The 22705-nt window shown below is 47.2% G+C and overlaps 2 protein-coding genes across 2 annotated transcripts; one reads left to right on the top strand and one right to left on the bottom strand.

Annotated features, from left to right (window-relative positions):
- Window positions 1–370: 370 nt before the first annotated feature.
- Window positions 371–4794, bottom strand: SPRN (shadow of prion protein). Its single transcript, XM_058184666.1, has 3 exons — window positions 2839–4794; window positions 2109–2510; window positions 371–844 (listed from the first exon to the last, which is right to left on the bottom strand). Exons 1-3 carry the CDS (start codon window positions 3001–3003, stop codon window positions 434–436), a joined length of 978 nt encoding a protein of 325 aa, XP_058040649.1. The 5' UTR covers window positions 3004–4794; the 3' UTR covers window positions 371–433.
- A 515-nt stretch (window positions 4795–5309) lies between these two features.
- Window positions 5310–21913, top strand: CHUK (component of inhibitor of nuclear factor kappa B kinase complex). Its single transcript, XM_058184658.1, has 21 exons — window positions 5310–5491; window positions 5621–5715; window positions 6091–6205; window positions 6715–6784; window positions 7063–7151; window positions 7872–7961; window positions 8047–8171; window positions 9150–9257; window positions 9644–9779; window positions 10172–10366; window positions 12032–12134; window positions 12532–12655; window positions 13113–13264; window positions 13643–13704; window positions 14582–14691; window positions 16550–16599; window positions 17177–17273; window positions 18821–18968; window positions 19921–20054; window positions 20504–20603; window positions 21173–21913. Exons 1-21 carry the CDS (start codon window positions 5357–5359, stop codon window positions 21197–21199), a joined length of 2265 nt encoding a protein of 754 aa, XP_058040641.1. The 5' UTR covers window positions 5310–5356; the 3' UTR covers window positions 21200–21913.
- Window positions 21914–22705: the final 792 nt, after the last annotated feature.

Here is a 22705-nt window from a genome sequence, read left to right as displayed (position 1 = left end):
CACCTGGGTGGATCTAGTGCGGAATGACTCCGAAGTTAAAAGCTCCTTTGTTGGAAAAGGCACCGGAGGGAGGAATTCTTCCCTAGAGATCCACCATATAAAAGTAGCAATAAATTGTTGGCAGAAGGTCTTTACGTCTTAATCATTACAAAAGAGCTGCATAAAGAATTGGGCAGGCAAATAATGGCCCATGTGACACCGCATCTCAGGCTGTCCACCAGCAGACACGGACCATTCCCCTCCCCCTTTGGATTGACCTTAGCATGGCGGTCTCAGTAAATAACTAAAAACCTGGGAAACCAGCCGAGGATAGGAGTGGCTTGTAATGTATTTTGGCACCATTGAGTAAGTCGTCGCAGGAACACTCGCCCCCCCCCCAGTTCACTTGTGGGGAGGCTTAGGGGAAGAGGCTGCTCAGCAGAGGCTCTGAGTGTCAGAGGGCCCGAGGCACCAGGGCCACACACCAGAGGGAGGCGGAGACGTAGAGGAGGGGCCAGGGACCGGGGTGGTGAGTGCTCCCTGCAGTGTTGTTGCTCGGCTGCATCTCTCCGTACTGGGGGCTGTCTGGGCCCCCCATGCTCATCCCCGCTGCTGCAGCTGCTGCCGCAGCTCCTCCTGCAGCAGCAGCGGCCGCCACACGCAGGGCTGTCCCGGAGGAGCGGTAACGGGGGGCAGACTTGGACCGCCGGGAGGTGCCCCGAGCGCTGCCACGGGCTGACCCACGAGCTCCACCCCGGCCCCCTTTGCAGACAATGCCCTCCATGAAAATGGCCAGCAGGAAGAGGAGAGTCCAACACATGGTGGGGCTGCACGTCACCCTCATAGTCTCCAGGAAGGGCCCGACCTGCAAAACCAAGGGGAAAGAGGGGTCAGCCATGGTTGCCTGGATTTCTCTGCCTTTAGATTTAACCCTAGAAAGCCCAGAGTTTCTCTGGCTTTGCGTAGACTGGCATAAACCATGAGGGTTGCTGTTGCTTGGAGACTAGGATATCTTGGTTTGCTTCCAGAAATGATCTAGACTAGAGCTACCCAGTTTCTCATCAGGCAGGGATATACGGACTCAGACTTGGAAGGGGCCTTTGAGGCCTTCTAGCCCAAGCCCCTGCTCAAGCAGGAGTCCTCGCTCCATCCCAGACAAATCTCTTCTTAAAAACCTCCAGCGATGGAGCACCCACAACTTCTCTAGGCAAGCTGTTCCCCTGGTTTATTGTTCCCGCTGTCAGGAAATTCCTTAATTCCAAATGGAGTTGTCCTTGGTGAGTTGCTTCTTGTCCTGCCTTCAGGGGCTTTGGAGAATAGGTGGACCCCCTCTTCTCTGGGGCAGCCCCTCAGATACGGGAAAGCTGCTCTCCTGTCCTTCTCTTCACTAGACTAGCCATGCCCAATTCCAACAACCTTTCCTCTGGTATGTTTTAGCCTCCAGCCCCCTAAATCATCTGTGCTGCTCTTCTCTTTCTAGGATCTCTGCCTCTTTTTTTTCCTATCCTGGTGACCAGAACCGAGTGCAGAATCCAAGGCTCTTGCCACTAACCCTTCACAGGATCTTGCAAACTAACTGGCTGCCCTTGAATTGCAGGAAGGTTTACCCATCTGCTGAGCTCCAACATGGGATGGCTTTTTTCATGCAACCTAAATATGGTGGCTTGTTTATTTAGGGCTTGCCATGAAGTGTAAACCCATCTCTGTGCAGCCTATTGCAAAGCCAGGGTTAAAATAATGGATTTAGCAGGCAGGGACAGAACTGCTGGGCTAGGCTTTTAAAATAATCCTCCCCCGACGCAAATTTCACCGCAGAGTCTGATTTATTCTAGGGATCGCCTCCCCCCAGGAGAACGAGGGCTGGAAGGTCTTCGGGACCCCATCGCTTTCCCTGAAGCAGCCGCGGCTCCGAAACCAGCCCCTCACTGGTTGACCCCCTTCCCCCCCCTCCCCCCGGGGCTCTGCTAGGCGGAGGAGATGGACCCAGAACTGACACCCCCCCGCCCCGCGCCCGGAACCGGCATTTCCTTCCATCGCCAGCTGGGGAGGGAAGACGACCCCCCTCCCTCCCTCCCTCGCGCAGAAGGTGGCTCCCCTCTCCCTGAGCCGCGCCGTGGAGGAGGGTTTACCCACGGGTACAACGGGCGCTCCGGGCTTTGCCTGCCGCTGATCCGCGCCGCTCCGAGCTCGCTTGTTCGCCCGGGGCTCCAGAAGCGTCGCCCGCAAGCAGAAGCCGCAGCCGCCCCGACAGCCCCGCGCTCGGCCCTCCTGCGCGGCTCCGGCTCTTCGTCACTGCGCGCCTCCCCCGCGCCTCCCGGTGGGTGAGAGGGGGGGCAAGGACGGACCCCTGGCAGGCAGCGTCGCCCTCCCCACCGCCCCTGCAAGGGTGGGGGTCTCCCGAGAGGCGGAGGCTCGTCTTGGCCGCGACCCTCCCTGGTCGGAGAGGGGTTTGGGGCTCCCCTGGGCATCCGAGAGGTCGGGGCTGCCCCCCAGGCATCGGAACCCACCGGGGATGGGGAGATCAGGAAACCCTGAGAAATGAAGAGAGCATGAAAACGCCCCCCCCTCCTTGGAAAGACTGCTGGGTGTGGAAGGAATCGGGCCAGCTCTCAAAAATTAGGGGGACAGGGTCCTTCTCCCTATGGGGTGGCTTGGGGAAAGTGGGGGACCCTTCATTCTTTCAGTTGTAAATCATTTGTCAGCGTTTTAAAACGTGTATTTACTTCGTGTATTTATGGGTTGGCATTCCTGGAAGCCTGCCAGCAGCCCAGCATAAAAAAAAAAGCCCTCCGAAGTAAACACATGATAAACCCACCCGGAAGGGCCAAAGGAAAGCAACCCCTTTTGTCAGCAGCTCACTCCAACGTTCCCAGCAAGCCTCCATCCTGGGCTGGATGGGAGGAGGCGCAGTGGCTCTCCAGGGGGAGGGAGCTGCAAAGTGGGGAGCAGTGACTGCCCTCTTCCAGAGTCGCCCCCCCCCATGGCATTCTCAGATGAAGGGCACATGGAGGGAATTGGCCCCATTCAGTTCAGGGGACCCTGCAGAGGATAGAAAAACAAGGTTACAATGGAGGCTACCTTTCGGCAATCAAAGGCTGATCTTTGTATCATTGCGGCCAACAACCTGATTTGCCGACACCCTTGACCTATTGTGTGAAGACGGGAGTGGGTGGTCCCTCAAAGGGAGCCCTGCAGGGCCTTTCAAAGGGGATCATCTCTGTATCTTCAACAGCGGCTGCAGGCAGCCAATGCAACAGTGGGAAGGAAGGCAGGAGAAACATCCGAGCTTAGATCAGCTGCAGCCTTTGCATGCTCAGGGGTAGCCCCACAAGAAGCACAGCATTAAAAGAAAAGATTCACATGGCATTTCCCCCTTTGTTCCTCCCACCACCCTTTTCGCCCTTGGAAACCTGCGCACTTCACCCCAGACCTGCTCGTCAGTCCAAATTTCTTTATAAATGACACATTATGCAAGAAGTCAATCAAAACAAATTGCTGCATTTAAGGACTGCAACTGTCTATTTGGCTGTTTGGCAACAAGGTTGTCTCCCAGAGTGATCACTTAAACATGAGCCAGCAGTGTGTGGCAGCAGCCAAAAAAGCTAATGCAATCCTTGGTTGCATAAACAGATGAAGTGTTAATACCAAGGCCTTGGTAAGGCCACACTTGGAATATTGCATTCAGTTTTGGTCGCCACGATATAAAAAAGATGTTGAGACTCTGGAAAGAGTGCAGAGAAGAGCAACTAGGATGATTAGGATACTGGTGGCTAAAACACATGAACGGTTGCAGGAACTCGGCATGGCTAGTTTAATGAAAAGAAGGACTAGGGGAGACATGATAGCAGTCTTCCAATATCTCAGGGGTTGCCCCAAAGAAGAGGGAGTCCAGCTATTCTCCAAAGCCCCTGAGGGTAGGACAAGAAGCAATGGGTGGAAACTAATCAAGGAGAGAAGCAACTTAGAACTAAGGAGGAATTTCCTGTGAGAACAATTAATCAGTGGGACGGCTTCCCTCCAGAAGTTGTGACTGCGCTGGAGAAGAGACTGGTCAGTCACTTATCTAAAATGATGTAGTCTCGTTGAGCTCTGGGGTTGGACTAGAAGACCTCCAAGATCACTTCCAACTCTTTTCTGTGTAAGTGGTGGGTAGAACATGTAGATGAGAGACATGGAGTTTGTTTCAGCCTCAACTCTGGTTTGATTGTTTTTTGCTTGTTTTTCAAGAGTTATGAGACAAGCAACAAAAGGCAGCTCTAACAGCAGAAGCTTGGCCCGCGTGCAGGGTCAGGCCTGGAGGGAGACAGAAATTGGTGTTTAGCCTCCTGCCCAGTTGTGGCTTGAGTCACCATTTAATGGCCTCTAACCCTACTCTGGGAAAGAGGCAGAGAGGGCTTCTGTTACCGTACTTCCCCTCTGACAAAATAAAAACAGGGAGGAGGAAACAACCTCTCTCTTTCTCTCTCTAAGCTATCCATCCATCCATCCATCGTCTCTTGCTCTCTCGGAGCTCTCTCTCTCCGGCTTCCCCCCCAAAGAAGGCATCCCCTGAGAAGAAGCCCAATTGGGCTTTTGAGCGCATGGCAACGAGAGGCCAATATGGAAGCGCCGGAGAAATAGACTAGAGCGGGGAATGCAAAAGGCCGCCAGGTGGCGCTCTTCCACCACGATGAATCCGCCGGAGCTCTTCCGAAGCGCCTCCGAGAGGAATTCGGGACCTGCGTTTGGGGGGAAAAGCCTGGAAAACCCAAAAAAGAAAAGAAAAAGACCCCGCGTGGGGCCGGCCGGCCTTCATTCAGCAGGAGCAGCAGCGGGAGGGGAGGGGAAAGAGGGACCCCGCCAAGCCCCGGCTTTGGCGCCTCCCGCTCTGCCCAGACGGCCGATGCCCTCCGGTCCCCCCGGGCCCTCCGGGTGGGCAGAGGCGGCCCTTCCTTAGGTGGCCAGAGCCCCCGCGGAGAGGAGAGGCCTCGGATAAGCCCTTCCAGCCCCGCACCGGAGCCCTCTGCAGCCAGCCGCCCACGGAGGGAGGAGGCGCTGCGCTCTGGGCCGACGCAGAGGTCCCGGGCGGGGGGGGAGGCAGGAGGAGGCCGGGAGAGAAAGCAGCCGGGCCTTGCGGGGGGGGGGCGGAAGCCCAGGAGGGAAAGAGGCTCCCGGGGCCCCCAAAGGCCATCCGCACGGGCTCGGGAGCCGCGCGCAGGGAAGGGAGGGGGCCTGTCTTGGGGCCCCGGCCGCCCCGTCCCCTTCCTCCGCCTCTTCCGCCTTCGAGGCCGGGGAGGCGCTGGGCGCGGCGGCGGCGGCGGGCGGGCGGGCGAGCTCCGTCCCTCTCCGGCCCCGGAAGAGGCGGGGCGGCGGCGGCGGGTCCTGGGCCCGGGCGGGCATGGAGCGGCTGCCGGCGGGCGCGGCGGTGGCGCTGCGGGGCGGCTGTCCGGGCTCCACCAGCTGCGGGCCCTGGGAGATGCGCGAGCGGCTGGGCGCCGGCGGCTTCGGCAACGTCTCCCTCTACCAGCACCGGGTGGGTGGGGCGGGGGGGCTGCGGGGAGGGCGGGAGGGGGGTCCTGGGGCCGCTCCGGAGCCCTCCCCCCCCGGGCCGCCTTAACGCCGCGCCTTCCCCTCCCTCCCTCCCTCCCCTTGTCCGCCGCAGGAGTCGGGCGCCCGGCTGGCGGTGAAGGCTTGCCGGCTGGAGCTGAGCGCCAAGCACCAGGAGCGCTGGCGCCACGAGCTGCAGATCCTGCGCAGGTGGGCCCGGGGCTCCTCCGCCCGCTCGCTCGCTCGCTCCCCCGGCTCTCGCCTGGCCCGGGAACCCTCTGGAGCCGCTTAGGGGCCCCGCGGGGAGGAAGGGCCGCCGATGCTGAGGTTGCTTTGCAGCCCCCTCTAGGATCCCCCCCCCCGTCAGTCAAGGCGGGGAAGGCGCCCAGAGCCCCTTCCTCCTCCTCCTCCTCCTCCTCCTCCTCTCCTCCCAGGGCAAGCAGCCACCCCACGGGCTGGGGCAAGTGGCCAAAGCCAGCCAGCCGTTCTGACTAAGGCAGGACTGGAACCGCTTTCCAGTCTGGCGCTTCAACCACTAGCCCCAGCTGGGGTCTCCTAAGGAGCTTCTTCCCTCTCGGTCCTCAGCTTGAATCATCCCAACGTGGTGAAGGCCCAGAGCCTGCCGGAAGACCTGGATTTCCTGGTGAACGACGTGCCCCTTTTGGCCATGGAGTATTGCTCGAGGGGGGACCTCCGGAAGGTAGGGGCCACTTTGCCCTTGGGGGGGTCCTTGCCTCCCCCTCCGTGGCTACCTGGAGGAAGCCGGGAAGGGCGCCTGGTCCTGCTCTAGAGGCAGCTGGAGTCCCGCCCGCGTCTGCTTGAGGTGAAATCCCTGGCAAAAGAGAGCTCCGACTCTCTAAACCTTCCAAGCGGATGAAACGTCTGTCTTGTGCTTCTACTCTTCAGTGGCATTCTGGGCCTTAAGGCCGTCTCTCCTTTGATGCCGGTGACCAATTTTGGGACCCGGAAGCTGAGCCACAGAGCCAAACTCCGATGGCCCCGGGACTCTCCCGCTCCTTTAGCCTGTCATTGTGGCTCATTATTTCACCTCAATTGAATTGAAAGTCAACACTCGTTTTGTTGGCCCAAATATGTTCGCCAACACAGTGCTTGCCAGTAACATGTTTTGTCTTTTGAGCTCTATATGCTGGTTGTTAAAATAGAACAATCCTATTAACCTTTGTATTATTACTACCGTTACCGTTTCAGCTGCTGACTGCACCTGAGAATTGCTGCGGTCTTAAGGAAAGCCAAATCCTTTCCGTGCTGAGTGACATTGGTATGCCAGCCATGATATCTTTTCCACGATAAAGAGAGTTAAAGGTGTTTTGTTTCCCAGTTTTCTTATTGTGCCTCGAAGCTCGTTCAAAAAGCCAGCTGGTTCTGAATGCTTATTAATAATTAATCTGTATTGATTTAAACCACAGAAGGGTCTTGGGACAGAGGTTGGGGCATCTTCTGGATTTACCACTGTGGTCAAAATGATGAAAGCCGAATCAGAAAGTGTCTCTAATGTTTTTTCTAAATGTGTGCTTTTTTTTTCTTCATAATTTCTAGGGTCTGGCATCCAGTATTTACATGAAAACAGAATCATTCATAGAGATCTTAAACCAGAAAATATTGTCCTCCAGGATGAAGCCGGGAAGGTGAGTGAAACGCTCCGAGTGTTGCAGCAACAAAGCGTTTAGAAGGTTGCAGTCAGTTTTTCCAACAATTGTTCCAAGAAAAGTGCCACAGAAAGGAAACTCCCTGCCCAGGCCCCACATCTTCTGGACAGACTTTGCAAGGATCGGTTTGGAGGGAGTTTTGCTGTCAAGACACCAGTCCTCTTGAGGAGGAATCAGGCCCTGGGCCTCCTTCGTCTTCCCCACCTGCTCTTTGGAAGCACAAGGTGCCCTGGACTTTGGGCCAATCGCCAGGAGGTCCTGAGTTCTAGTCCCGCCTTAGGCACAAAAGGGGGCTGGGTGACTTTGGCCAACCCCTCTCTCTCTCTCTCTCTTTCTCTCAGCCCAGCCCACCTCACAAGGGTGTTGTTGTGAGGGAAACAGGTGGAGAAAGAAATATTAGGTACCTTCATTGTCTTTAATTAGTTATACAGTCAATAAAGGTGGGATATAAAGAAGTATCCACAGGTGGTGGCTGAGGAGCTGGTTCTCCAGCATGTCAAAAGACATTTCAGTTGTCCTATTCCTTCCTTCCTTCTCATCCGATCAAAGGAGAGGCTCTCCCTGCCTCTCTCATCCATTTCAGACACTGGACTAGGAAAAAATGGAGGAACACCCCCCCCCACTTCTCAGTTCCTGAAAGAGTGAAAGAATGAAGAAGCTTAGGTGAAAATATGACTTGGAATGTGATTTAATTGCCAGATAATCTACAAGATCATAGACCTGGGATACGCTAAGGATCTGGATCAAGGAAGCTTATGCACATCTTTCGTGGGGACCTTACAGTACTTGGTAAGATCTGAACACGAATTGCGATGTGTTCTGTTCTTAACTGTGGAGGTTGATTTTTATCCCGATTTCTGCTCTGTTGTTTAAGGCCCCTGAACTCTTTGATAATAACCCTTACTCCATGACTGTGGACTTTTGGAGCCTCGGGACGGTCATCTTCGAGTGCATTACGGGGTTCAGGCCCTTTCTGCACAACCAGCAGCCGTTCACCTGGTAGGTCTCTCTGACTCGGGGGACAATGGGGTGCATTTCACCTTTGCCAAAGCTGGTTTTGTGTCTCTGCGCACAAAGGGACATCGAGGCAGCCCTGCTCTCTTTAAAGGCTCCAGGAGATAGGACAGCCAGCACGAAGACGCAGCAGGGAAGGAGATGCAGTTCCCTTACAAAATGTTCTTTCCCCATCAGCTGTAGCTCCAGGAACATCTATTTTAGGGGAAATGGAGATATTTGGCACACGACGGCCTCTGCTTGTTGGAGAGGAATTCCTTTGAATTCCAATCCTAAGTGAGCCCCTGCTCCAATCCTAAGTGAGCCCCTGTGCCAGGCCCATATATACACGGAGGGATGAAAATACCAATAAGACGGCCACAATTGCACAGTGGATGCCCCACCCTTGTTTAGGTCCATTGTCTCTGCTTTTTGGCTGTTGTGGGTGTCTTCAAGTCCATCTTGACTGCTAGTAACTGTGTGGACTAGTCCCTGTGAGTTGGCCTTAAGGAGTTGGATCCAAGATGATATTGAATTTTATTTCTGGCTTCTGGAATATCCCCTACCGCCTTCAATTGTGTGTCGTTTGCCAACCTGATATATCACCCCTCCAGTTCCTCATCCATGCCATGAATGAAATGAAAAAGAACACTGGTCATCTCTGTCCACTGGACACCTCCTTCCAGGAGCTTTTTTTCTCTTAGAAGCAGGTGCACCTGCTAGATGTATCATCCGGCCCATATTTAAGTGTACGCTTGCTCTGAAGTGCCTTTTGTAGGCACACATATTGTCATGCAGTTGGCAGCAGGGGAAGGCCGAGCATCGCTCTTTTGGGGAGGGGAAGGATTCATAAGGACTTGGATAGGTCCCAGAGGGGTCTTCTGAAGGTCACCCATCCGGCTCCTGCTATGGACATCATCGGTTCCAAGATACCAACTGTTTTTTAATATTTTGATCTCCATCCTCCTTGCTCTTTTCCCGTAGGCATGAGAAAATCAAAAGGAAAGACCCCAAGTGCATTTTTGCGTGGGAAGAGATGACTGGGGAAGTTAGATTTAGTGCTTATTTGCCAACTCCAAACAGCTTGTGCAGGTAATATTCATTCTATCGTTTCTCCTTAATTGGTAGAATTCCTTCCTTCCTCCCTCCCTCCCTCCATCCTCCATTCCTCCCTCACCTGGGGGAAGACCCAAGTCCTCATGTCCTTTGCATCTCCAACAGGTTGGGGGGCTGTTCCGATTTCAAAGGGGGAACCTCATTCCAGAAGATCGAGCAGCAGAGAAGATCACTTTGGGGGTCCCAGCAGATGGCATTGTTTAATCAAAGCGCCCTGGGGCCCACTGATCCTGCCGGATCAAATTCACAAGGCAGAGGCTACGAGAGACTGGTGGTCCTTCAAGTAGCCAGGCCGCAGAGTGGGGCAGGAAGGTGATAGCCCGCCTGGTGGTCTTACATTTTCCTTTTGTGTTATGGCTTAGTACAATTGTAGACAAAATGGAGCACTGGCTTCAGATGATGCTGACCTGGGACCCCCAGCAAAGAGGAGGCGGAATAGACCCAAACACGAACAGCTACAGGTGTTTTCAAGTAATGGAACAATTGTTGAGTCTGAAGGTAAGTGGACAGATTATACATTTCAGTTAAAAACTTTAATTACAATTACAATAAATAAGCTTTCATTTGCTTCTTTGATTGAGTCTTAAAATGCTCAAACTTTGTAACATTAAGACAAAATATTTGCCCTTGCTCATAGGAAATAAACTAATTGAAACCATTTTCCCAGTACATATTTATTTTTCAAATAACAGGAACATGATTGGAAATTGGGACAGCAAACTCTAGTTGTTACAAATCATAGGTTTTTTCCCTCCAATTTTATTTTGAGCATCTTAAATTCTGTCTCTCCTAAATTCACGGGGGGCTGGTGAAAAAATCTTCAAAAAAGAACATTTTCATTTTCAAAGTATTGAGTACTTTGATGTTTCTTTGCGGCTTTTTCTTTTCAGATTGTCCACATCTTAAATATGACGTCTGCCAAGATCCTGTCGTATTCTCTGAACCCAGAGGAAAGCCTTCATTCCCTGCAAGTTCGAATTGAGTCCGACACCGGAATCAGCTCGGGAAATCAGGAGCTGCTGCTGGAGATGGGAAGCTGTTTAGACCCTAGGAAACCAGCCTCTCAGTGTGTCATTGATGGCGTAGTAAGATTCCTTCTCGAATTCTGACAAATGAGGCCTCTTTATTTGCACATCTGTGATAATGATCACCGTTCATAGCAGTCAGGCAGAATGTAAGAATTTACCTCACACAAATTTCCATAAATTCTGATTTATGGAAGAGGTTTGCTGTCACCTGTAAGGCTTTTGATAAAAGCTCTGGTAAGATGCATCCTTTTCTTCCATTCCATTTTGGTAGACTATAAAATGCTGCAAAGTTTAATACTTTAGAAGCACCAGAATAACACGAAGGGGTAAGCATTACGCGGTCTGAAAGTTGAGTCAAGGCACTGGGACTTATTTTCTTACTGGTTTGAGACATTTCTCAGTTACATGTTCAGGACTCGACATCCTCTTACGAAATAATAAACAGTCAGAACTTCTATTGAAGGAAACCAAAACATCCAAGGACCAACAGCAGGTAGAAGTCCAGAGAGCTGATAGTTGGAAAAAATGAGAGGAAAAGATGAAGTTGGCCACAGACCAGAGCTGTGAAGGATAATTAAAAAATCTCAAGAGATTGTCCCTAAAGAAGTCAGAAAGATCAGAGATGGAAGTACATAGCAATGGCACTTAGACTTATACACCGCTTCACAATGCTTTACAGCCCTCTCCAAGCGGTTTACAGAATCAGCCTCTTGCCCCCAACAATCTGGCTCCTCATTTTACCGACCTCGGAACAATGGAAGGCTGAGTCAACCTTGAGCTTGGTGAGATTCGATCTGCTAAATTGCTGGCAGCCGGTGATCAGCAGAAGTAGCCTGCAATACTGCACTCTAACCACTGCACCACCGCAGCTCTTGTCACCTTCTGCTCCCGTCTCCAAATGTTTCTCCAAGAACAATCATCCAGAAGCACCTGGAGATTTCAGCAGAAGATGTCGAAGATCTTTCTATTTGCTGTACCTTCTTTCGTGGGTAGAAAAGGCCTTTTTAAATCTTGGCCTTCGTCTTCTTTCTGATCTCTCCCTTTGTGTCGTCCTTTGTGCTGTCTTGGCAGATACAGGAGCTTCCCAGAGTTGTTAAGGCAGCAGGACTGCAGGGTCCCCACTGGTGTGGGTCCTCCCCCAGTGGCTTCAGAAGAAAAGCCCTGGCTTGTGGCATTTTACCAAAGATACTTTTGTTGGTTTGTTTTGCTAACCTTTCGTAGTTTCCCTTATTGATTCTTTCCTCAAAAAATAGTTTAGGATTAAGGTTAGGGTTTGCGATTCAGCGCTTGGCTGAACTTATCCAAGCTAAACTCTTCAAAAAAGCAGATGCTGCATTATTTTTCTGGTGTAAGAGAGAACAGACTGGATCTCACAGATATCCTCCCCTTGTTGGCTCAAGCTTTTTTGTTTTGGAAGAATAAGTTAGTGTTTGCAAGGAGGAAGGTGTCTTTGCACCACTTAGCGCAAGAATTGGAGATGTTTGTTAATCGTTTAAATAAATCACCTAGATCAGACTAGGTTCTCCCAGGCTCCTTTTTTAAGACTTGTAAAATAAATTAAATCGTTACAGAATTTTTCACTCTGTGAGTGTGTATGTATATCATATATGTATGAGTTTATTCATTTATTCTTGCATGTTATTACTGTTTATCTGGATTACTGGTACTTTCTCAAGGTTTGCAAGGAAATGTTTTGATTTAATGATTTCTCTTCTTTACCAGAAAGGCTGGGATAGCTACATGGTATATTTATTTGATAAAAGCAAAACTACATATGAAGGCCCTTTTGCTTCTAGGACGCTTTCTGACTCTGTAAATTATATTGGTAAGTTTGTCTCAGTTTAGTACTAATTATTAGTTATTCTAAGATTTGGCTACAGCCAAATCTTTAGGAAAAACATTCTGCAATCACCTTTGAGTCCTTATTAAAATATCAAAGTATAAAAAAATACTAGCACTAAATTAGTCAGAAGAATGTACAAGCTTCCTCGTGCCCCATTCCTCGTTTTCTTTGAATTTGTAAACAATTATGTGCAAATTGTAAATATTGAATTCAAAGTTGCAAAAATATGTCATGTTCAACTCCCTGATAAGCAGGGATTGTGTCAGCTTTGGTTCCATCATGAATATTCTTAAATTCAGTGTCTCTCTCCCTCCTTTCCCTTTTTATAACTTTCAGTTTTTAATACACTAATAAGGATAGCCATTTTTTCCTCTCTCAGTAAAGGACAGCAAAATTCAGCTGCCTATTTTCCAGCTTCGGAAGATCTGGGCTGAAGCTGTGCACTACGTCATTGGCCTGAAGGAAGACTACAGCCGCCTCTTCCAAGGCCAGAGAGCTGCCATGTAAGTCCCAGGTGCCCCTGAGGAAAAAGGGCAGCAGTGGGAAGGGCTCGGACAAAACAGGGCTGTGGGGTCCGATTAGCAGCCCTTCCACACCTTTCTGTGGCCCCCAGTGGTAGGTAGGGGTAGGTAGGGGCATCCGTTGGGGAGTCCCAAATAGCATTGTAACAATAGCACTTAGACTTATATACCGCTTCACAGTGCTTTACAGCCCCCCTCTAAGAGGTTTACAGAGTCAGCATGTTGCCCCCATCAAACTGGGTCCTCGTGTTTCCAACCTCAGGAGATGGAAGGCTGAGTCAACCTTGAGCCCGTCAAGATTGAACTTCCTGGCTGTGGGCAGAGTGTAGCCTGCAATGTTGCATTCTAACCACTGCGCCACCAGGGGTCTCTACTCATGTATGTTTATGTGTAGTTATGACAGAGATTAATGCAAACTTCTCTTTATCCCAACCTCTAGGTTGAGTCTCCTGAGGTACAACACCAATTTAACCAACAGGAAAAACAACATGATCTCAGCATCACAGCAGCTGAAAGCCAAGCTGAATTTCTTCCAGCAAAGTATCCACCTCGACCTGGAACGATACAGCGACCAAATGACCTATGGAATCTGTAAGCCTTTGGCCAGTGATGGCCCCAATCATGCTGATGAGCTTTTTTTGGGGTGGGGTGGGGGTGGGGGGGCTGCCTGCTCAAGGTCATCCAGCTTCTCTGGGGGGTCTGGCCTGCACGTTATCGGGATCAAACAGAATCTTATAACTGAAAATGTTTATCAGCCAGTTCATCTTCTTAACATCTACATCCTAGAGAGGTTTCCTAAATACAGAACTCCCAAGTTCTTTCTTGTTTGAAGTGTACAAAATGAGTTAAATTTCCAAAGTTCATCAGTATAACTACTTCTGTTTTGGAGCATTGTTTGTTTCAAAATGAGCGTTGCTCATTTTCAGAGAATATGGTATCTGTAAATTAACTCCAGTCTATTTGTTTAAGCCTCAGAGAAAATGTTAAAAGCTTGGAAAGACATGGAAGAAAAAGCTTCCCTCTGCGAAAAGGTAGGGGTCAAAAGAAGAGTGTATTGTTTTAGACCTATTAAGAGTTTTAAATTCTGAGATAGTATCTTAATCCGTGTATAGAAAAAATAGGAAATTAATCAAAAATAAATAATTAAAAATAAAGATAGGAAAGCGATGAAAAGATTTCCATTATCCGAAGAGCATTGCTTTTAACCTACATTTATCGTTATTGTTACCAAATGTATATTTTTAATTCTCAGACAGCACCTCACGTGTAAGGAAAGAATAGGAAGCTAATAACAACTAAGCACCCCTTTCTTCTTCTGCATTTCATTACCACTAATACTGAGACGAAATGATCCTCAAATAAAGTCGCCTAATTTAGTGTGCTCGGCCATTGCCATTCTGGATGGAGAGGAAAATTCTCCCACAATTGTCTCTCTGGTCAAAATGGTATTTAGGAGCACTCTGCCGGTAACTCAGACATCACCTTGAGTCTGTGAGGAAGATGTTCTGTTTTTCCAAGGTTTCTTCAATTGAGAACATTCCCATTTTCCCCATTTTTACCGTTTATTATTCAAAATTTAGGCCATCTGGCCCTACTTGCTACTTGGTGTGGATGTTTCTCTGCCTTAGCAATAATTAAGAACCATGGACTTCAACTCCCAGAATTCCCCAGGCAGGAATTATGGGAGTTGCAGTCCATACATCTTAGAGTTGCCAAGGTTGAGGAAGGCATCTCCAGGGCATCTCCAGCAAATAACCATCCAGCTTCAATTAGAAACTCTCAAGCGAAGGAGATCCTTTTATTCTGTCTGATGAGAAGAGACATTCAGTTAGGTGATTATTCAATGTGAAAAATAAAATCCCAAAGTTATCTTCAGTCTGTCAGAGCGGATTTTATTTCTCTTTGCAGGTGGCAGATATCGGCTCTCTGGATGAGCAGATCATGGCGCTGCACACAGAAATTGTGGAGCTGCAGAGAAGCCTCCATGTGCGACGTCAAAACGATGTAATGGAAAATCTGTAAGAAAACAAACTTTCTCGTTACGCCACTAACTTAGCAGCAGGAGGCCTTATTATTGATAATTAAGCTCTACTAAGCATCATTAATAGCACCGTAGCTAATAAACCTGGCATGTGCCCCAAAATGTTATAAGTAGATGTACCGACCAATAGGCAGCTGGAGACCAAAAATGTTTTATCTCTTGATTTGGCTACTCAGAATCTTCTCTGACCAGGGTCACCCGCAAACACTGCCCCCATAATCTCCTGCCTTTCATGCGGGGGCAGTTCTATGTTGCCAGCCTTCTCTGCTTGACTCTTGGGAGCAAGAGGCCAACATTCAGTGGCAGAAAAGCTGAGTTGGAAAGCTGAAAGGCAGAGAGAGCTCCGTTCGTAATCATCTTATGACCAGTTGCTTGGCAATTGTTGGAGGTGATTGGGGGGGGGGAACCACACACGGACTTATGACTGGCCAATGCAATGGTCACTTCACCACCACTGCAAAATAGGTTATGAAATCAGGTCAGTCTCAGTCCCCCGATTTACAGCTGTCACGAGATATGGCCGAGGTGGGCAGGCTCCGTTACAGTTGTAACTCATGGACTACGTCTGTTAAAAAAGGATCCAGTATTTATATGTTGAAACCCACCATGGTGCTATTAAGTGGCCCACTGATTTGGTCTGAGGGGAAAGCCGAGAGTTTGGCTAAGCTGGGTGTATTAAACATTTGCAAACAAAACATGGTCCAGCCTTAAGAGGATCACTTTTATGTTGTGCTGCTGCTTCTCCTAATTGCACAATTGTTCCTGGACAGAACTATAAAGATTTTAAAGATCTTCCCTTTAAGGTATAGCAGATCAAATATCCCACCGTTTTATTGAGAGTAAAAAAAAATTTTTATTAAAAAGTTTTACCACAGCTTTAACAAATAATTACCCTCCACCTCCCACCCTTCACCCAACCCCCCCCCCGACTTCCCAGAGCAAATGCAGCGTATAGCATTTATAATTATTCATAAACTCCCATTCCTCCCCTAGAACCAGAACTCCCTTATTTCATATTTAATTTTTTTTAAAAAAAGGGAATACTGTATACAAATACAATTATTACTTTCTAGTCATTCATATGCTATTTGATACTTTTTAGTCTGATATTTGTTTTGAATATATTCTATCCATCTTTTCCATTCCACTATATATCTTTCTTGTGAATAGTCTTTCAGATATGCTGAAATTTTTGCCATTTCTGCTAAATTCGTTACTTTTAGTGTCCATTCTTCAATAGTAAGTAGGCAGTTGTTCCTTCTTCCAGTATTGTGCCACAAGTAGTCTGGTTGCTGATATTAAGTTTAAAATTAATTTAGTCTCTATTGATGTACAGTCCGTAGTTATACCCAATAAAAACAATTGTGGGGTAAATTTTATCTTCTTCAAAATATTTTGCATAATCCACCAAATTTTAATCCAAAATGCTTTGATTTTTTTACAAGTCCACCATATATGATAATAAGTAGCATCATCACAATCACATCTCCAACATTTAGCTAGCAAATTCGGATACATACACGCCAATTTTTTTGGATCTAGGTGCCATCTATAAAACATTTTATAAAAATTTTCTCTCAAGTTTTAGGCTTGCGTAAATTTAACATTTCTAACCCATATTGTTTCCCATGTTTCCATCATTATAGGTTGTTGAATATTTTGTGCCCATTTTATCATACAGGCCTTAACTAATATTTTTAAGCTCCCACTCTTACTAAAAGAAGTTAGTACCTGTTTTTTACGTCTGCATTTCTACACCTTATGAAGCCCCCGGCCTCTACTGAAGGGGAAGGGAGAGGGAGTGGTGCTTACAGCTGCCTTGTGTCTCTCCACAGGGAACAGAGAGCCATTGAACTCTACAAGCAATTGAAGTCGAGGCCTCCAGGTATGTCCTCCTCACAGGGAACACCTACAACAGGCCCAGAAGAGGGCGTGGCCATCAGCAGAAACTTTGCAAAGGAGCCTGAATAGATGGGCTCAGCATCTTTTGGGAACACAAAAGATTTGCTACACCTCATAAAAACAAAACTTTTATGAGTTGCACCCTCTGCCTCTTTTTCATGTTGCATCTTTCTTTCAAGGTTTTCTAAGTTTGTACGGTCATTTCTAGGTGTTCCTGCTCCAAAAGTAAAAATTTAGACTATACAGGCTGTTCCTTTGGTGATGCTATTGACACATATCTAGCCAGATACCTCATTATTCCCTTAAATGGAGCAGTCTCTGGAGCACTTTGGGTTGAGGAAATATTAAAAAGGTGCAATATTGGAAGTCTTGTTCGATGACAACAAAATTATACAGTCCTGTTCACTAGGATTTCGGATGTATCCAAAGAGTTAAAAATATATTATTCTCCTTGTTAATGCTAGTTTAAAGTGTGTGGCTTTTCTTTTGAGGTAAAATCTGATTGCGAAATACTTTTTTATGTGGAGGAAGTTTCATATTTGGAGAGATCTCTCTTTCAGACCATGTATACAGTGACAGCACAGAGATGGTGAGGATCATTGTCCAGACAGTCCAGAGTCAAGACTGGGTCCTCAAGGAACTCTTCAGGCACCTCAGGTAATCAGGCAGGCACACCTGTGACCCACCCCAAGTCTCCTTTTTCAGTCCCCTTCAGTGCCCAGGTAGCAGCATGACCAGGAGACAAAGAAAATCTCTTGGACTTTGGTTTGCTTCACCTTTGCCTTGGTCCGTCATTAAAAAAATACTAAAAATGTGGAACGAGTCGTTTCCAGTGTATTTGTAGTTGATCCAAGCTTCTTCATAGTTTCAAAATACGCTTCCTTAAATTGATCTGTTGTATCTTGCAAATGAAACAAGCCTCTTTAGAAAAGTCTGGCTCTGAATCCCCCAGTGGACAGTCCAGGGGCCCAAATTGGCTGCAGAGAATGCAGGACGTTGCAATGCAACCATAGCAGGTCCTCTCGGAGAAACTGGTTAAAAAACATTTTATCATTGGCATATTTTCCATTTGATTGTCAAAACAGATAATTCGTTTTTTGAAAAAACATTACTGGAAATAATAGACTGAATTTATATATAGCATGCAATTTCATTCAATTTACAGTGTGTGTTAACTCTTTGTTACTAATTTTAGCTTAATTTTAATAACGAATTTAGGTTCTTAATGTTGTTTATTTCTTTATTACTAGTTAATGACATTTTAGAAAGCTATTGTTTATGTGACTTATTTTAATTCCTGATTTACTTACCTGAATTATTTATCTGTCTTTTATTCTTTTTTTTCATGTGCTCTCTTGTGTTTGTTCATCATGCGTTTTCTTTAAAAAGTTCAATAAAGGGAAAAAAGCCAACAAGCAGTGAAACGGGCCACTGTAGTTGTGAAGCTCCAAAAAAACTTTTTTTACACCTGTTTAATTTCTCTTCAAGAGAGTGGCAATAATTGTTACCGTTTCTAAGAGGGAAACAGTCTGAGAAAGTCTTTTATTATTGAAAAGATGGCTAAGCAATCGGAGCCAAGACATTTGTGTGAAAACAATGAAAAAAAGAAGGGGATTGAAGGAAGATTAGCTAGAGAAATTACTCTGTCCACTTCTTGGCTGTTATGGAGGTCACAGAATCCCTAAAAACATTCCTGAATTTGCCCTCGATTTGCTCTGGATCACCTAGTACAGGGGTGGGGGTCAAACTCTACTTCATTGAGGGCCGCATCAGGGTTGTCTTTTACTTTGTGGGGGGGCGGGGGTGTGGTCGGGGGAGGCATGACCAGCTCTGTGCCACTCACTGAGGCTCCATTTTCAGCTCTGCATGCCTCCTGCAGCCCTCTGCCAGTGAAAACGGAGCCCGGGAGGGCCACATGCGCCCCTTCCCACCGAACTCGGTTTTCACTGGCAGAGGCCTGCAGGAGGCCAGCATTGCCGAAAACAGAACCCGGGTGGGCCCCACACAGCCTCCCTGAGCTCTATTTTTGCTGGCAGAGGCACCGCAGGCCACTCCTGTGCTGTTTCCAGGGTGGCTCCACAGGTATCCCCATGGGCCAGATACAGCCCACAAGCCTTGAGTTTGGCACCCCTGATCTAGTACCACTACTGAGGGAAAGGACCGTTCCCTGCCTTCTAACCATCGCTTTTCTTTTTGAATCACAGCAAATTGCTGGGCTGCAAACAGAAGATTGTTGACCTACTTCCCAGCATTGATGTGGCTCTGAACAGCATCAAGGAGGCCGACAATTCCGTCATGCAAATGCAGGGAAAAAGGCAGAGAGAAATCTGGCACTTACTGAAAATTGCTTGCGTAAGGATGTGGATCAACCAGGCCACGTTGATGAATATCCAATACAACCCATCAACTTTATAGTATAAATAAGCGTTGCATTTGTCTTATCAGTTTGGCAACATTGCTAACATATAAGCAGAATTTGGTCCAAATACTAGCCTGGACTTGTATCTGATGGTTAAGTGGAGAGAGAAAGAGAGACTGTCAGGGTTTCATTGTACATCACCCGGAAAAGCTGAGTACAGATTTGGACAACACGGCATGGCAGGGTGGGCCTTTCTTAAGACCCCATTTTATATCCCTAGATTAGGCAAGGCAAAAACGTTTTGAGCACAAAACCACACATCTGAAAATTTGGGTGTGACCGATCCTGATGATATTCAGATGTCCAATCACACTTGGCCAATAAAAATTCTATTCTATTCTATGTCGACCAGCCCCGCCCTTGTTATTGGTCACCTCAACATCACCTGCTAAATATCAACCGTGAATGGATTTGTGTTGTTCTGACCCCGCATTTCCCACAGCTGTTTAAGGCTTGAGAGCCTCACCGTATCGGCCACCCTCTCGGCTGTGGTCGTAAAACCGAGCTGACCCATCAGTCTTTAATCCCAGTCAGCAGTTCATCCAACCTTTGAATGCCAGCAGTACAACAGCCGAGTGCAGCTTATATGTTTTTTCATTCTCAGGTGTCTAGAAGGAGGAAATGGCGCACCACTGACGCTCCTGATGGGTGGGAAAATTACTTAATGCTCTGAGTGCTGCTGTCCAGAGTTTAATGTATGCTAAACAATTCCAGAGTTCGGTCACTTGCACCAGTTTTTCTGCTGGCACAACAAACCAGGTTCCTCATGATGAGTTCGCAGCATCGTCCAATCAGAGTAGTTGAGAATAAATGCAGGACGCAGGTAATTTGGCTAAAGGCCTGCATGTCTGTTCTAACATCACCTATTTTTCCTTTTCCTTATAGACTCAAAGTTCTGCTCGATCGGCCAGCTCCAGCATGGATGGTCCCGTTCCGTCCTCTGTGCCCGTCTGGCTCTCCCAAACTGCACCGCCCAATGTGCTACAGCCGCTGCCTTTCGTGGAAGCCTCTAGAAACACGTAAGAGACAGGGGAGGGGCTCTGCCTTCCTGCTAGAAATCCTGCCTCAGAGCTCCTGCCAAGGAAAACGATTTAGCCAAGAAGGCAACATACAAATAGAATGGCTTCCACTTTTAACAACTTCAAAGAGCCATGTGCTCCGAATGCACAATTAGTAGAATAAAGAACATCTACTGTCTATGACATGAAATTGAAATTTAAAGGAAAAAAGAAAATGCTTGAAAATAGGTCACCATTTACGACCATAATTGTGGGCTCAATTACCGTGGTAAGTCAGGGGCTAATTTAATTCATATTGCAAAATTTCATCCTCCCAAAAGAAAACACCTGGGATTAGGATTGCTGAAGAGAAGGAAACTCCTGATTTTGATTTGTGTATGTAAATAGTTTCCTTTATTGTTGAGAATAGCTGGAGTAGAGAGCAGCCATCTTTGTTCTTTTCTTGACAGGTTGAATTTTGCACATTTGTTAGAAGAAAATCTAAGCTATCTTGACAGTTTTAGCGCTGTTATACATGAAGCGAGACACGACCAAAATAGCAGCATGATGGTGAGTTGAAGCCTCCCTTCGACACTCATACTTTTAATAAATAATTCATTTATTAAGAAGAAAAGACAGCTTGGAAAGTGGGTTATTCACTAATTCAGCTAGAGAAACTCATCTACTTTAGAAGAAAATGAAGATATCCAAGCAAAAACTTTGCATAAGCGTTTTGGTAAGGAAGGCATTTGATGCTTCCTTCCACTTGATCTTATGTGAAAAATTCTCCACGAGTTTCCTTAAAGGAATTTTGAGGGACTCTGAAGGAATTTTGCAGCTGGGTGGGATGCAGTGAACAGAGTGATCGGCCCCATCCTGTGAGTAAAAGGGAATAATAAAAGTGAATTTTACAATATACTGTATGGTCCTTTTAATAAGGCCAGCAGTGGGGAAAACACAATTCTCTTCATTTGGCTAGCAGGTATTTTAGGTGTCCTTTTCTGTGCAAGAGAACTGTACAACAGTAAAGAAAACTCAGAGATTGTTCCTCAAGTAGTTTGAAATTTAGACCTTTTATATCGATTACTGCATAACAACCCAGAGAGCCCTTCAGTTTATTGCCCTGTTTTCTGTTGCAGAGTCTCGACTGGAGTTGGCTGGATTAAGAGTGTCCGATGTTGCACATCCGTATTTGCAAAAATGGGCCTTTTAACTTAAAATACCTCTTTCCCTTTAATTAAAGAAGGACCCAGATTGAAGATTTTGCATCTTTATCCCGTTCTGGAGGTTTTGGAAAAGTGGCCCTGCTTTTCCCTCTAAAGCATCACAGATAGAACGTCGTCCATCACAGGATCTGTAATGCACTGTAATTAAATACCCCCCAAAAGATCACATTGTGCTAAGGCAGAAATCATGAAAGATGTAAAATAAATTATCTGTTATATACTGTATTAATAGAAGAGAATATATGTAGCTCAGAGTTGAGCTGTGAAGTCTTTGGCGCTCTCTGAGTTTGTTTTCTTAACAGACATTTCGTTACCCAGTTAGGGAATAGCATCAATGATGCACTAGTTGGGCAACCCCCACCATCTTCTAGCATGATGGTGATACCTAGTTTGGTAATGAAACATCTTAAAACAAACTCGGAGAGCCTCATGACTCCATATAGTTTATGTACACGCCTTGTGAATTGTTCTCTTTTCTATGACCCTTGAGGAAATTATTCATAGTATATTTTTAATGAACAACATTGGGAGTATTTTTGTAATATATTAAGCAATTTCTTTTGTTTTCACTTTGAAAATATCTGACACTTGCCCTCCACCTAAAAACAATAGCTTACAAACGTCACAAATAAAATAATCTCAACAAGTAAGAAATCAGCTTGAGTCTTTTATGTTTTTGTCGAACCATCTGTGAATAAAAAGTTTAATAAGCTAAATAGTTCTCTTGATATTGAGAGTAACTTTGCAAAACTCTGCCATGTTGACTTTCTGGGAAATAAGAACGCCTAGCCTCGTCCCACCAAATGTTACCCTGAGGTTCATGGCAGCCGATGGAGGCTAACTCAGAGGGAGTAATTAAAGTACCAAGCTAGAAACCGGGAGAAAGTGAGTTCTAGTCCCACCTTGGGCACCAACCAAGCCTGCTGAATGACCTTGAGCCAGTCACTGTCTCTCGGCCCTAGGAAGGAGGCAAGGGCAAAACACTTCTGGGAAACCTTGCCAAGAAAACAGCAGGAGCTTCTCTGAACAGTCTCCACAAATAGAATCTAAGGTGGGATGCGGGGAAGGGGTGAGTGAAAGAAAGAAATTCAAGCAGTTACAAAATACACACCGTGAACTGCATTTAAGAAGCTTAAGGGATGCTTGTAATATGATTTCTCTGTGTACTTTGTGGCAGGGTGGGGGTAGGGACAGCACGCATTTCCGCAGCTAGTGAGGGGCTGCTGAAAAAGCCCCATTGGGTGTCAGCCCTGCGAGGAAGGCCAGCCGAGCAGCACACCCAGAATCACCGGCTATGGCTTTACTGTAAGGTTACATTAACAGAACATTTTGCAAGCCTGAAACTACATTACTCCCCTCCCCCCCACCCAAAAAAACCCCCAACACTTTTACAACCCCAGAAACTAGGCAGAGAAGCTCCCTGGGAAGCTTGTAAGTGGCATTTGT

Source organism: Ahaetulla prasina, chromosome 5 (assembly GCF_028640845.1).
Source record: "Ahaetulla prasina isolate Xishuangbanna chromosome 5, ASM2864084v1, whole genome shotgun sequence".
Taxonomy (NCBI): domain Eukaryota; kingdom Metazoa; phylum Chordata; class Lepidosauria; order Squamata; family Colubridae; genus Ahaetulla; species Ahaetulla prasina.
The sequence above is the reverse complement of the archived record's forward strand: the minus strand, read 5'-3'. Positions and strand labels throughout refer to the sequence as shown.

Coding starts and splice junctions, on each gene's coding strand:
- SPRN (XM_058184666.1), bottom strand. CDS start 3,003: ATGGGGCCAATTCCCTCCATGTGCCCTTCATCTGAGAATGCCATGGGG. Junction 2,511..2,838: donor GGCTTGCTGGGAACGTTGGA/GTGAGCTGCTGA, acceptor TTCATTTCTCAG/GGTTTCCTGATCTCCCCATC. Junction 845..2,108: donor AGCGCCCGTTGTACCCGTGG/GTAAACCCTCCT, acceptor TTGGTTTTGCAG/GTCGGGCCCTTCCTGGAGAC.
- CHUK (XM_058184658.1), top strand. CDS start 5,357: ATGGAGCGGCTGCCGGCGGGCGCGGCGGTGGCGCTGCGGGGCGGCTGT. Junction 7,962..8,046: donor TGGGGACCTTACAGTACTTG/GTAAGATCTGAA, acceptor CTGTTGTTTAAG/GCCCCTGAACTCTTTGATAA. Junction 18,969..19,920: donor ACTTACTGAAAATTGCTTGC/GTAAGGATGTGG, acceptor TTTTCCTTATAG/ACTCAAAGTTCTGCTCGATC.